Here is a 12,651-nt window from a genome sequence, read left to right as displayed (position 1 = left end):
TTCGACATTTTGGAAGGCATTGTCTAACGGACCGAGCCAAATTCATTTTTTTATTTCAGTGGCATCGTACCATTTTAATTACTTCACTAAATGGACCAATGAATTTACTTTACATTGATCTCTGAGAAATCGCTGTGCGATGACCTTTCGACCATCAAGAGGATATTTGAATCCTGAACTTACTCTTGAAAAGGAACTGAAATGCATTTTTCTAGTCGAGCTTCTATGTCTGTGTTGATGTGACTGGCTAGAATCTTATTGTTAAATTTCTCATTAAAGACGTTTTAATTTAGAGTATAACCAGGTTTAATATGAGATGCATTCCGTATCACAGATAGTGTAATACAGTTTCATACACCACATAACGCGCAGACAGCAACCACCGTATCCTGTTTCGCAATCACCAAACTTGCTTCTCAAAATTAGTTTGCTTGTGTGCGCCTATTGCGTAGCTAGACAAACGAATTTTGGTTGCGACCATTGATTAAGATCAAATAAAACAGTGCGTCAAAAGAATGTTTAAATAATGTTTTCTTTTTTTCTTGTATGTTCATGGGATTTAAATTACGGCTTATTTAATTTATCTGCTGAATAATATATTATTTGGTTGAAATAACACATTTAACGTTGAGAGGTCATACGTACAAGTGGTTGTACACAACACACACATGCACACACACTCACAAACACGCACGCACGCAGCACGCACGCACGCATACATATATACTCTTACAAGCACGCACGCACGCATGGACGCACACACAGCTGCATATAGCTCATGCACTTGGTACATAGTAAAGCCTTCATTCGCTCGGTCCATTAATCAATGGGTGTTGCTATCCCCCGGGCGTGGAGGGACGGTCACGTGATACAGTTAACGTATACATCGAAATTATTACTCATCCGGTAACCGTAACTCCAACACCTCCAACGCTATAACCCTAACACTAAACATATATGTATCGGAGCGCTTTATATAGGGGGTGTGATCCACAAAAATTAATCTATGGTGTGGGGAGAGATATCATGATGCAAAAACTCTAACCCTAACCCTAACCCTAACCCTAACCCTAACCCTAACCCTAACCCTAGTCCTAACCCTAACCCTAACCTAATACTAATACTAATACTAATACTAATAATATTAATCCTAATACTAGTGCTGCCACGTTGCGGTGTCCCTCCACGCCCGGGGGATAGCATTACCCGCGCGGCCCTTAATCAATGGATCGCCCATTATGCGTTGTAACATAAATCACGCGAGTGCACTCTCCAATCACACGGTAAACAGACGAGGTTGATACACTCTTTATTTACACGCGCACTCTCGTCACGCGAGATGTCCCCCTGTTATCCTGAATTGGAAAAGACTTATAATGTACAATGTATACGTTATTTATTTACATGCCTGCTTCCTATACCCTGCTCGGCACGTCCAAATAATAGCTTCTTGATTGGTTCAATTTTACATAAACAGATTATTGTTCAATTACTTTACCCAGATAGAATTTCTTCAGTCTATACTGTTTTTTTAGCTACATGAATAATCTCATGTCAGGAATCTCGTGTAAACACTTACCCAGTAACACACGTAGGCACACGTGGCTATCATTAGCAGACGTCCCAAGTGTCCCGGTCTCACCGGGATCGTCCCGGTGCGACATGCTGGTAACGGTGTCCCGGTCCCGGTCCAGAAAGTCCCGGTCGTAACATTTTTCAGCCATATTTTAAAATTTACATCAGTAAACTACTAAATTTGCCGTGGTTGTTGATGTACTTTGATTCCAGCGAACAATAAAAGACCACAAATGTATACTTTATGTTTATTTTACATGTATACTTTATAAAAAATGGTGGTGCGCCGCGACAAACACGTGTCGCAGCCCGCCACAACTTTATTCCTGTTTTTGCGCACCGCGAAAAAACGGCGATGAACCATTATCACAAGTGATCCCTTTCTTGGATTTTCCCAACCAAGGTTTTTTGAAACCTCTGTCATTAGTCATCTATAACTATTATATCATATGTTACTAGTACTAACGTTACTATTACATCGATAGTAAAGTTACCCTTATTTTAGCCGGTATTGCTGTGAAACTGCATGGCCTGCGTTATCTGAAATCACATTTTGAGGTTGCAACTCCAGCGCCTTCGTGTGATAAGAACACAGATATATATTATCTCATTGCGCCAAAATTCACCGAAACAAGTGCGTGCGAAGGAGGTTGAGTGCCACATGAGCTTAGTGTGTGTCTGATTGCCATAAGCCTGCCTCAAATCATCAAGGATGGTGGTTCTCACGCAATTCTCAGAGGTAGGCCTACTGATACAGATAAGATATAGTTCGGCGAAGCGTCCACAATCAACTCCTTCATTATCAGGTAAATATCCAGCCCCAGCCGGTGTCTCCTTTGTTTGTACGTAATTATATTGGTACATCATTATTTCATATTACCACATTATATCGGTTATATTAGAACCTGGCTCACCCACGAGCTGAACGCGCTTATCCCAAGCTGTAGTTACCGGGATATAGTTTTCAGTCCAATATAAACCCAACGGACGAAAACTACTGTGGCCAAGTAAAGAAGCATGTGAAAGTTACCGGCTAACTAATTTTATGTTTTGTTTATGATTACTAAAAAGGCATGTAAACCTGTACGTGTGACTCAATTATGGTATTTCGTGTGATGCAATATATGTTGCGCGTTCGTATAGTTTCGTGTGACATGAAGGGAAACGTGGCTATTATCTAATAAAGAAAATGGCGCAACTAGCGTGACTACGAAACTCCGTGTTATTTTGCCTACAGAGCGCCTGGTACCCCGTGAAACTTCAAAGAGCTACGTTTTTAAATTTCACGTTAACATTATGTAAACGGACAAAAGACGCGACATGTGTGGTGTTAGCAAATATACATTCCATCAATACAACGCCCTACATTTTCCACTGTTGATTCGAGTTCCAAAACGCGGTTTGTGCACATGCGCGTACGTGCGTGTATGTGCGTGTATGTGCGTGTGGGTGCGTGCGTGTATGTGCGTGTGGGTGCGTGCGTGTATGTGCGTGTGGGTGCGTGCGTGTGGTGCATGAGTCCTCAATCCCGTTTGGAATTCGGATGGTTTTTCTGAAACGTTTCCCGATGGCTATATAGTGTACAATTTATATGCATCTACTGTTTCCCGCCACTCTCGTCCGATATCCGCTCGGCTCTATCAATTCTAATTACTATACACTCTATCACACTATATGAACACCCTCGCACCACGCGCATGTGTGTGTGTGTGTGTGCGCGTGCGTGCGTGCGTGCGTGGCGTGCGTCGTGTGTGTGTGTGTGTGTGTGTGTGTGTGTGTGTGTGTGTGCGCGCGCGCGTGTGTCGGGGGAGGGAGTTCTAAACGTAAATATGCGACCGGGTTATACGATAAATGCCATAGTTTGTCAACCTTTTCTAATGGTGTTGTTCTTCTTTCACAGGAATATAATATCTGCATAATAATGTTCCGTGTGGCAGATACCGCACAGCGAGATACTCGACGGCGGCCATCTTCGCAGCATTGACACACCATTTGTAATTTCACCAATACTCTGCGTAGGATTTGCCTAGCTTGTATTACACGCGAGAGAATACGATCCAACACCGAAGAATGTCTTAATGACTGCACCTTTAAAATGTCCGTCGAGTTTAGACGGTCGCCGCTCGTGTCGTGACCCCCCGGGAGGGGGCACTCCCTACAAAATAGGGTAGGTATGTGCCACTTGAGAGATGGAATTGGGGAGCTCCGGTACTAACTCAGCACGTCAAATTGGGGGGGGGGGGCTCCGGAACGTGCGGAAAAAAAAGTAGGACATATGCGCAGGGACCGGAAATAATATGTGAGAAGGGGGTCTCCGGAGCGGAACAATATGTGAAAGGGGGCCTCCAGACGGAAGTGAAGAAGGGGCCCGTCATCTGCGAACTGGAAAATATGTAAAAAGAGGGGTCTCCGAAACAGAAATTTTGAGGTGAAAAGGGGGGTCTCTCCCGCGGCACATACCTACCATACAATATATAGGGAGTGCTCCCCCGGGGGTCGTGACTGCCATGCAGTGATGTTATGCGTGCGTTCTTGCGATCGCGTGATTTTACTCTTACAATCACGTTCATCAATACAGCGCGATGATATCCGGCGATCGTTGGGAAACTAGCTTGGTGATGACCTTTTGATGACCATGACGACCTTTTGACGACCTTGATCTTTTGATTACCTGATGACTCTTTGATGACTTTTCGCTTACCTTGGTAATGGCCCTCGACGATGATGACACGGAAGACGTCATTTTACTGGAATTACAGCCATGAGACGATTCTTCAACAAGAGTGACAACTCTGACGACGGCACATCGTCATCGTGCAGCATGACGACGACAGTGTTATGATGCTCCGTGTCGCATTCGTCTTGTGCGCAGCTTTAACAACGACGAGGCCGCAGTTCCTGCAGCAACCAAGTAACACGTCGGCAGCTGAAGGAACCAACCTGACGCTGCACTGTAAGCTTGACATGACCTACGACCCCGGCGGCGCAGGTCCCATATCGGCCGATTGGCTTCGCAACGACAGCTTGCTCAATTTCGCCGACGACGACCGATACTCGTACTTTCTCGACGACGACGGTCCGTACAAGTTGGGAGATTTCAGCATGAACATTCGCGACTTGCGCGTGCGCGAGGACGACGCGGAATTTCGCTGCGTGTGGTGGCGACATGAGCTAGAGCCCGTGGACTTCCCGACGTCGCACGCGGCGACACTTACGGTGCTCGTGTCACCACGGTTTGTCACTGTGTCACCGATCAGCGGCGCGTCGTCACCGAACGGGACCCTGCAGTTTTCCTGCGTGTCGAACAGTAGTAAACCGGCAGCGATCATCAGCTGGTGGCTGGACGAAGAGGACCTAAGTTCTGACGCGCATCAAGAGCACAAGGAATCGGACGATAAAACGTTCGTCACTAACAGCACCCTGAGTCGCACTTTCTCGGTAGACGACAACGAGAAGATGCTTCGCTGCCACGTCTTCGTTCATGAGGAACTACGTGCAGTGAATAAAACAGAGACGCTATACCTGAGCGAAACTGTGACGATCAGCAGCGTCGGCGAACCTGCCGAGAATGACGTCATCATACCGGAAGCGGTGAACGTGACGTTACGGTGCAACGCTGACGGTTATCCGGAACCGTTCTATACGTGGCTTCGTGACAACAACGAGACTCAACCAACGGGAACGACCTCAAACGAGTTAGTCATACGGTTTATAACGTTCCAGGACAGAGGATTGTATTCGTGCAACGTGACCAGCGTCTTTGGAGATTACGCGTCGAGCAATATGCTGAATGTGAGCGTGGCAGTGCCCGCTGAGAATGTCACCATGATCATAGACAGCTTTACAGTTGAACATATCGCAACAATAACTGCAGGACCACGCGTCGCTAGCTGCACTGCGAGTAAGAGCTTCCCGGGCGGGACAGTAACCTGGAAGCTTGATCACGCAGCTCTAGACGGATCGCGTACTTCACATATTACCGAGGTCGACGGTAGAGTAACGACTCACAGCACGCTCACGCGCACGTTCACTGCCGCCGACCAACGTAAAACGCTTAGCTGCCACATCGACATCCACAAGTCAATTCAGCCGGAATCGATGAAGGTAAAGCTTCTAGTTCAGTACCTGGAAGAGGCGGTTACCGTAAGAGGTCCTAGTCAGGTGGACACCGTAACCGTCGTCGACGGCGGCTTGCTGCTGCTTCTCTGCGTTGCCGACGGCAACCCGCAACCCAGCTATTCGTGGCTTCACAACGGATCGGTGCTGATCGGCGAAGAGAGCAGCGCTTACCTCGAAGAATCTGCTACCTTCGCAGATGCGGGTGACTACGCATGCACCGTCAGCAACTCAGTCGGTTGTCAGACGTCGAATAATTCCGTCAGAGTCTCTGTTACCCCAGCATCAGACTTTAACATCGGACTCGTCCTTGGTCTCAGCTTTAGTGGATTCGCGATTGTTCTTGTCGTCGCCATCATTGCTGTCTACTACGTGGCGAAGCATAGTTACTCACAGCCATCCACTGCGATAGTGAACGACCAAAGCGATGGTTGTGATGACAGTGGCGGTAGTTCCCATCAACAAGAGGTACCTGGCTACCAGACGGCGCCACCGCAGCTACAGCCAAAACCCTGGGGCTTACCGGACATCGCCGACAGAGTGACGCCGCTAGGAGAGCGCGACCCTTCTATGCAGAGCGATATTAGAAGAAATAGCGATGATCTGATCCAAGCCGATTTGGATTTGCCACCGGCGTCCGGCCCGGCCCCGATACGTTCAGCTGATGCGACAGATTACGCAGAAATAATATGGGGATATCCGCGGGCAGGGGATGACGTCACATGCAGCGTGATGCGACGAAACGATGACGATTATACCGACGCGGGTTTAAACGGAGGATCGATGTCGAGGATCCACGTGTCGCGTGATGGTAATGGTCGGCTGAACACGTTGGTGTGAACGCCGTACGAGATGCGAAATTTTGCTAAAAATCGTAAATGTTTCTAGTTTCAATATGAAATGACGTCTGCCTATGCAACCCCGCAGAGAAACTTGTAACCCCCCCAAGTTGTATATTAGACATACAGGGTGGCAGCTTCTCAACTCGCGCTGCTGCCAAAAAACATTCTGGTTATAAAATATAGTGAAATGTGGATTAATAAATATCAAAATGAATACTTGGCTGAAAGTTTTTATTTCTTTGGGTAAACCGTCTGGGAATGGTAGCAATAAACATAAAGGTGAACAAATAATGATTACCTTTGCAATCACTTTAAGTCCTGCACATCTTCTTTCGCTACTAATGTATAATCAGTACAAATGCCACATATAAATAGCGGGCACAAGTCACCACTCGTATCATACTAAAACAAATAAACATAAAGCATGTGATTATGTAGATGAAAGAATGACATTTATTGATTAGTGATGAACACAGATAAGGTAAAATCCCATAGATGCTACAAATAAAACATTTACTCCATACAACGTTATCGTTTTTTCTTTCCCTTTCGCTTGTCTTTGCCTCCAGCTGATGCCCCCGGCTGGGCACCAGAATCCCCTGCACCCTGCTTTTGTTGTCTCGACTTTAACTTCGGGATCATTTCACATAGATAGTTGAGTGTAGCTTTTCCTGCAATGTAATAATGTAGCTTGGCCATAATTATCAATAGATGAGCCCTACAATCTCCAGTCCTCCACTAAACTGATTCTTCAGTTCATTCTATCTGATATTTGAGTACAAGAGAAGGGTACAGTAATACCACATGTTACAAACAAATAGTGTTGCTTAAATTCACTGGTACGTGATTACATTGTCTATACATATGTTTATGATGGTACCTAAAGCTACCATCTAGTGGCACAATGCGATAACAATAAAATTGCATCTGTGAAGCAACCAAAAACTGTAGTGTCACTGAGTGCTCATTTTATACGTATGTTTATTATGTTTATGGTACGACATCAACAATGTTATCAATCTACTTCTTATAAGCAATTTGTCACTGGATCTTCTTTATAGACTGATTATAATGCTGTCTACGTGAGATAGAATTTAACATACGTGTGGCAAACTGGTCACTGAGCGGAGCGCCATCTTCACTCCTTAGCTGTACACGAATTCGACCCCGGTAGTTCGGATCAAATTTGTTTGGTTCCCGTGGATGAACCTTATTCTGGAGAGAAAATGCACATGGCTAGATCAGAAACATTGTTAGGGTTATGTTTAGTGTTAGGTTTGGGGATATAATTATGGTTCAGGTTAGATTTAGGGGTAATGGCTAGCTATCACCACTGAATCCAACCTGGAGCTTAAGAAGTAATTTACATGACACACGAACGATATGTTGCGAAGTGGCCAAGTTCCACATAAAGGACATCTAAATGTATTTTGAGACCAATAGATAGGGGCTTATGTGAGCCAATGAGTAACCGCACATTATTATGTCTAATCACGGAGTCGTGAACGCATGTTTGGTGATACTTGGAGGGCATGCTTAGCAACTTTGCCAAACCAGTTCTTTAATACAAAATAAGGTTTCTTTTTTTAATAAATCATTTTGGTATTTTACACAACTGTCAGGAAAATATAAATAACTGGGCTGAGTCTCATGAATGTCAGCACACCCAGAACCACATTAGAGATAGATCTGTATTGGACATGTAGGTTCACTACTCAGCGTTTCTTCTGCTGGGAAAATTAGACAAAGGCGGTAATGGCCAGTTTGTGAAAAAAACGCTCATGATGGATTCAAAGGCGTGCCGTGGGCACGCGATCGGACGCTGCAGGCGGACGAGGGCAGAGAGAGGAAGAGGGGGAACTCCCCCTCTCGCATGCCAGAAGCACATGGTAATCTATTTATTTTGGGGTTGACACTATTTTGACAACGGCGGGTAAATACAGGAACATTTTCACAATGGCGATGTTAAATTTGACAACGGTGGTGCGCCGCTGTGCCTCTTATGTTGAAGAAACCCTGCTCCTGTTACTTCACAACTTACTTCTATTTCTATAGTGCAACCAGCAGCTGTCAATACATCATTGATCTCCGAAGCCGTTGGATTATCGATACACTGAAAAAATATAAATTAAATGATTAATCTACTGTTTCGGGCTTCCTGCTATCAATGACTCAAGTTTCCATAATTTAAATCACCGTTACTTGACATTATTATATGCAATGTCACTAATGACAATGTATCTCAACATTAGATATAGATCTATCATGACAATATGCAATATGGAAGTCGTTACAAGAAATTACGATTTACAGCAAAATCCAAAGGCGAATTACCTTGCTTTTAGGCAGCCGCCTTCCTTCAAACACGGTTCTCTTCGAATTGAAGTAAGCGGGATAAATGCATATCCATCTGAAAATCCCAATGAAAGTCAACGTGTAATAAATCAAATACATACAAATATTATAATTATGTAACACAGGAGAAAAATAGTTAGGCCTACACAGGGTTCTCCAAGAGCACTTATAGCCTGGCGGCTCGCCAGGCTATCAACGAGCCCCGCCATCCTAAAATGCACCCGCCACACTAAATATCATAGCCGCCATGCTGGTGTATACACAAGAAGTTCAAACAATTAATACACGTTGTTTATACGCAGAGGCTACGGGTACGGCAGTCACACTACGCATGCGCTGCAGCCGTATCTTAATGTCTCGAGGCTACGGGTACGGCAGTCCCACACACAAGTACAAACAGTCACCCTATCCCTAACCCTAACCCAACCCTAACCCTAACACTAACTCTAAACCGACTCGGCTATCTTATATACGCGTGTTATAGTACCCAATTAATCTATGGTGTATAACCTTTTGCTTTCAATATTTTGCATCTAGGTAGTCACTCATGCTCCTCTCCTTCTCTGTATTCTGCCTTTTTTATTGGACCAGATCACGGCCAAAACAACCAGATCTCAGCATCACGAATTGTAAACCGACCAGGCTCTCCGACTGTTACACGGCGTAGGACGTAGTGTAAACGCCTGTAGACATAGCCAACATAGTGTTAAGCGAGAAGGGAACTTGTGGCTACACGAACTGATGATTTAATACATAGTTCATTATGGGCGAGTAATAGTACACTATGAGTCGAGTTGGTATGGACAGTGTAATGCCCCGAGATGGCCAATGCCAATTATGAAATGGGACAACCATTGCAACAAGTATAGCACCAATGGAACCGGCACAGTACTCACTACTCAGTACAGTAGTGTAGTGTAGTGTAGCCTAGGTACTATTGATTGTCAGACCTATTGACAGTATTGTATTGAGTCTATTCTACTCTACTAACTACAGCCAGGCTAGCTAGCATTTTTTATTGGGGCTTGGATATTAGGCAATTATTTAATATGTATATATACACATACATCCATTAGGCAAGACATATATGAATCACAGGACTGTTTTTCAAAGAAAATCAAGCAATAACAGAGATGCTTATAAATACTTTCGGCAATCACCAGTTTCGTCCCGTTGGCGTTGTGCGAGGACGTGTCGCAAGATCTCGCGAGAAATGCATGTCCGGACAAGCAACCTGGAGGCTACCGGTACTCGACCGGGCCCGGTCGGCGAGTTTTTAAATCGTAGGATGGCAACTGAAGATTGATAAATTATTCGTGCTTTAATACCCTGCCCCTAACCCTAACCCTAACCCTAATCAGTCGCCATCCTACGTCACCATCAGTTACCGTCCAGGCGTCCTATCCTTCCGTCGCCATCCTACGATTTAAAAACTCGCACCCGGTCGAGCAGCCACGGCCTATTTTTATTCCATTATTATTTTGAATTTTCCGATAACTTTGCCCATGCAAAACAAACATTTTCACCCCACATGCAGTGCTTCAAATTTACACACAGAGTGTACCAGATTGCATCTCAGAGCTTCTAGAATTCAAAAATTTTCATGGGGAGCATGCCCCCGGACCCCCCTAGCCACAGGCACTTGAAGCGTTTCAATAAAATATATACGCAGGGGTCGTGTGCAGTGCACGGCGACAGCTGTGCCCTGGCCCCTAGCACTGAGCAGCACCCCCAGCTTGGAGAACCCTGTACTGCTACATTACAAACAATCGGCACAATTGTATCGCAGCACGATACCACACATTGATAACACATTACCGTATATTATAATATTTAACTCTGATACTGAGCCCAACACATTCGTTACATAGTAATGCTACCTATCTCGGTCGGAGTATTTCTTGTGAGGTGCCCACGGTGTCGCCATCTTTGTTTACCAAAAATGACACGTCACAGCGAGCACGGTTAGTTTCCGGAACATTCACCCGGAAACCAAACACTTTTCGATGTTTACATTCTGTGATCTCGATGCCATTATGATTATTGGCTAAAATACTCATTTTCAATCTAAAAAGGGACCAGAATATTGATCATTGATCGCTGTTAGGCCGTACCGTCTAATAATGCCACGACTCGCTGGCCGTTACCCTAGTTTCATTCTAGTGTCATGGCAGCCAAGGATGACATACTGCAAATCAGACAACTATGAGACGTCCTAAATGATTGCCTAGTGACACTGCCTACGCTGTGCGTTTCTCTACCAGTGCGACGTTCAGATAAATACAGTTATCATGCCAGTAACTAGATTACCAGTTAAGCATACGTTTGGTCTATTGTCACATGGCTATAGACTGGATATGCAAGAGCACATGATACATGAACAATGGCGAATGCAAGAAACTACGCGTTGCAACGCTAAATCTAAGTATAGGTATAAGTTTAACTATAAACCGTAACTTTAGTAAAATACAATGTAGATCATTGCAAACGTAACGCAGATTCGTACACTCAAATGAAATTACACTAGCTCTGTAATGACTGTAACTTCACCACCGTACACTCGTTGTTGAAAACTTGTGACACTCGAAAAAAAGTGTAGACAAAACTTCTACTTTATTACCATATCATAGTCATAGACATTCTCAATTAAAAAAATAACATTGTATATCCAAATGTATATATAGTACTCCCTAACAGGGGAAATGCTCGTAAATGCACTTGTCCTACAGTGCAATTAAACCACTTACATGAGGCAATCCGTCAAGCACTGTTGAGCCTTGTTATTTGTTCAATTTACAGAAGAAATCCATTGGAGCTCACAGAAAAGAGGATAAAAAAGTATAGGAAGAACAATGAAAAACTGCCAAAGACAATTGATCAGAAAGCTCTTCAGATTCTTATGCATATAGGGGCAAGTTGATCATCACCTTGGTCTTACTCCCACATACATGTGACTAATTTCATTCCACTGAAGTCATTGATACTAAATTTACTAATACCTATTTATAATGTATAATTAATATATATATATATATATATATATATATATGTATAGGCTTGCGTAATATTTTAGAGAAAAATAAGCGTCTCAGATGGTATTAGACCGAGAAGTGCAAATGATTACCACGAGAGCTGGCTACAACTCTGTCAGCTGACGAGCTGTGCTGGAAAATTGCAGGATGGTACGTTTAATTTGCCATTAGCGTTTTCTGTTATTTCAGCTATCAGTTACATTAGTTCAAAAGTAGTGTTTAAAGATCATATATATATATATATATATATATATAATCAGGAGATAATATATATATATATACCCATTTAAATTTGTAGTTACTAGTATGGTCATATAATTAGGTGAATGCAAAATTATATATACCGTAGTTGTTAATTTAATTAGAAAAATATTTTATTGCTTTAGCTGCCTTGAATCTCCTAGTTGCCTCACTGACAAGTGTACCACTTCTGGATTCCCTTATACCGAGTCTGTTCTATGTGCTTGAGAACTCTCTCTACTGCATTCAAACTGAGATGGCCAAAGAACCGAGTTTGGGTGATGCAGAAATCAAACTCCTAAAGGTTATATATAGATCTAGTAGCCTCTTTTGTGCAATTAAGTTAACCATAGCAGGCTAATCAATGTATGCGAATCCATGTTCTAAATTAATGCATTAATTATTTAGTTAATGTAGGCTCGTGAAGCTGAAAATAGAGGTAGTTATATGATGTCATATGCCGAACATGATTTACAGGCTATATATATATA

General features: G+C 43.6%; 1 protein-coding gene across 2 annotated transcripts; it reads right to left on the bottom strand.

Annotated features, from left to right (window-relative positions):
• Window positions 1-6,963: 6,963 nt before the first annotated feature.
• Window positions 6,964-10,842, bottom strand: LOC106813266 (signal recognition particle 19 kDa protein-like). Of its 2 annotated transcripts, none has more exons than XM_014817365.1 (5): window positions 10,769-10,842; window positions 8,868-8,943; window positions 8,575-8,646; window positions 7,637-7,748; window positions 6,964-7,204 (listed from the first exon to the last, which is right to left on the bottom strand). In XM_014817365.1, the coding sequence occupies exons 1-5, from the start codon at window positions 10,813-10,815 to the stop codon at window positions 7,062-7,064; spliced, it is 450 nt and encodes a 149-aa protein (XP_014672851.1). In that variant the 5' UTR covers window positions 10,816-10,842; the 3' UTR covers window positions 6,964-7,061. The 2 variants fall into 2 exon arrangements, with proteins under 2 accessions (XP_014672851.1, XP_014672852.1); XM_014817366.1 differs by lacking the exon at window positions 10,769-10,842 and adding an exon at window positions 9,399-9,577.
• Window positions 10,843-12,651: the final 1,809 nt, after the last annotated feature.

The sequence above is a fragment of the Priapulus caudatus genome, unplaced genomic scaffold (genome assembly GCF_000485595.1).
Source record: "Priapulus caudatus unplaced genomic scaffold, Priapulus_caudatus-5.0.1 Scaffold747, whole genome shotgun sequence".
In the NCBI taxonomy this organism is placed as follows: domain Eukaryota; kingdom Metazoa; phylum Priapulida; class Priapulimorpha; order Priapulimorphida; family Priapulidae; genus Priapulus; species Priapulus caudatus.
Note: the sequence above shows the minus strand (reverse complement) of the source record. Positions and strands in the feature narration are given on the sequence as shown.

What these genes read in the sequence shown, in the direction of transcription:
- LOC106813266 (XM_014817365.1), bottom strand. Translation starts at nt 10,815, where the DNA reads ATGGCGACACCGTGGGCACCTCACAAGAAATACTCCGACCGAGATAG. An exon ending in AAATACTCCGACCGAGATAG is followed by an intron (nt 8,944 to 10,768) that starts GTAGCATTACTA and finishes TGGGATTTTCAG; the next exon opens with ATGGATATGCATTTATCCCG. An exon ending in GGCGGCTGCCTAAAAGCAAG is followed by an intron (nt 8,647 to 8,867) that starts GTAATTCGCCTT and finishes ATATTTTTTCAG; the next exon opens with TGTATCGATAATCCAACGGC.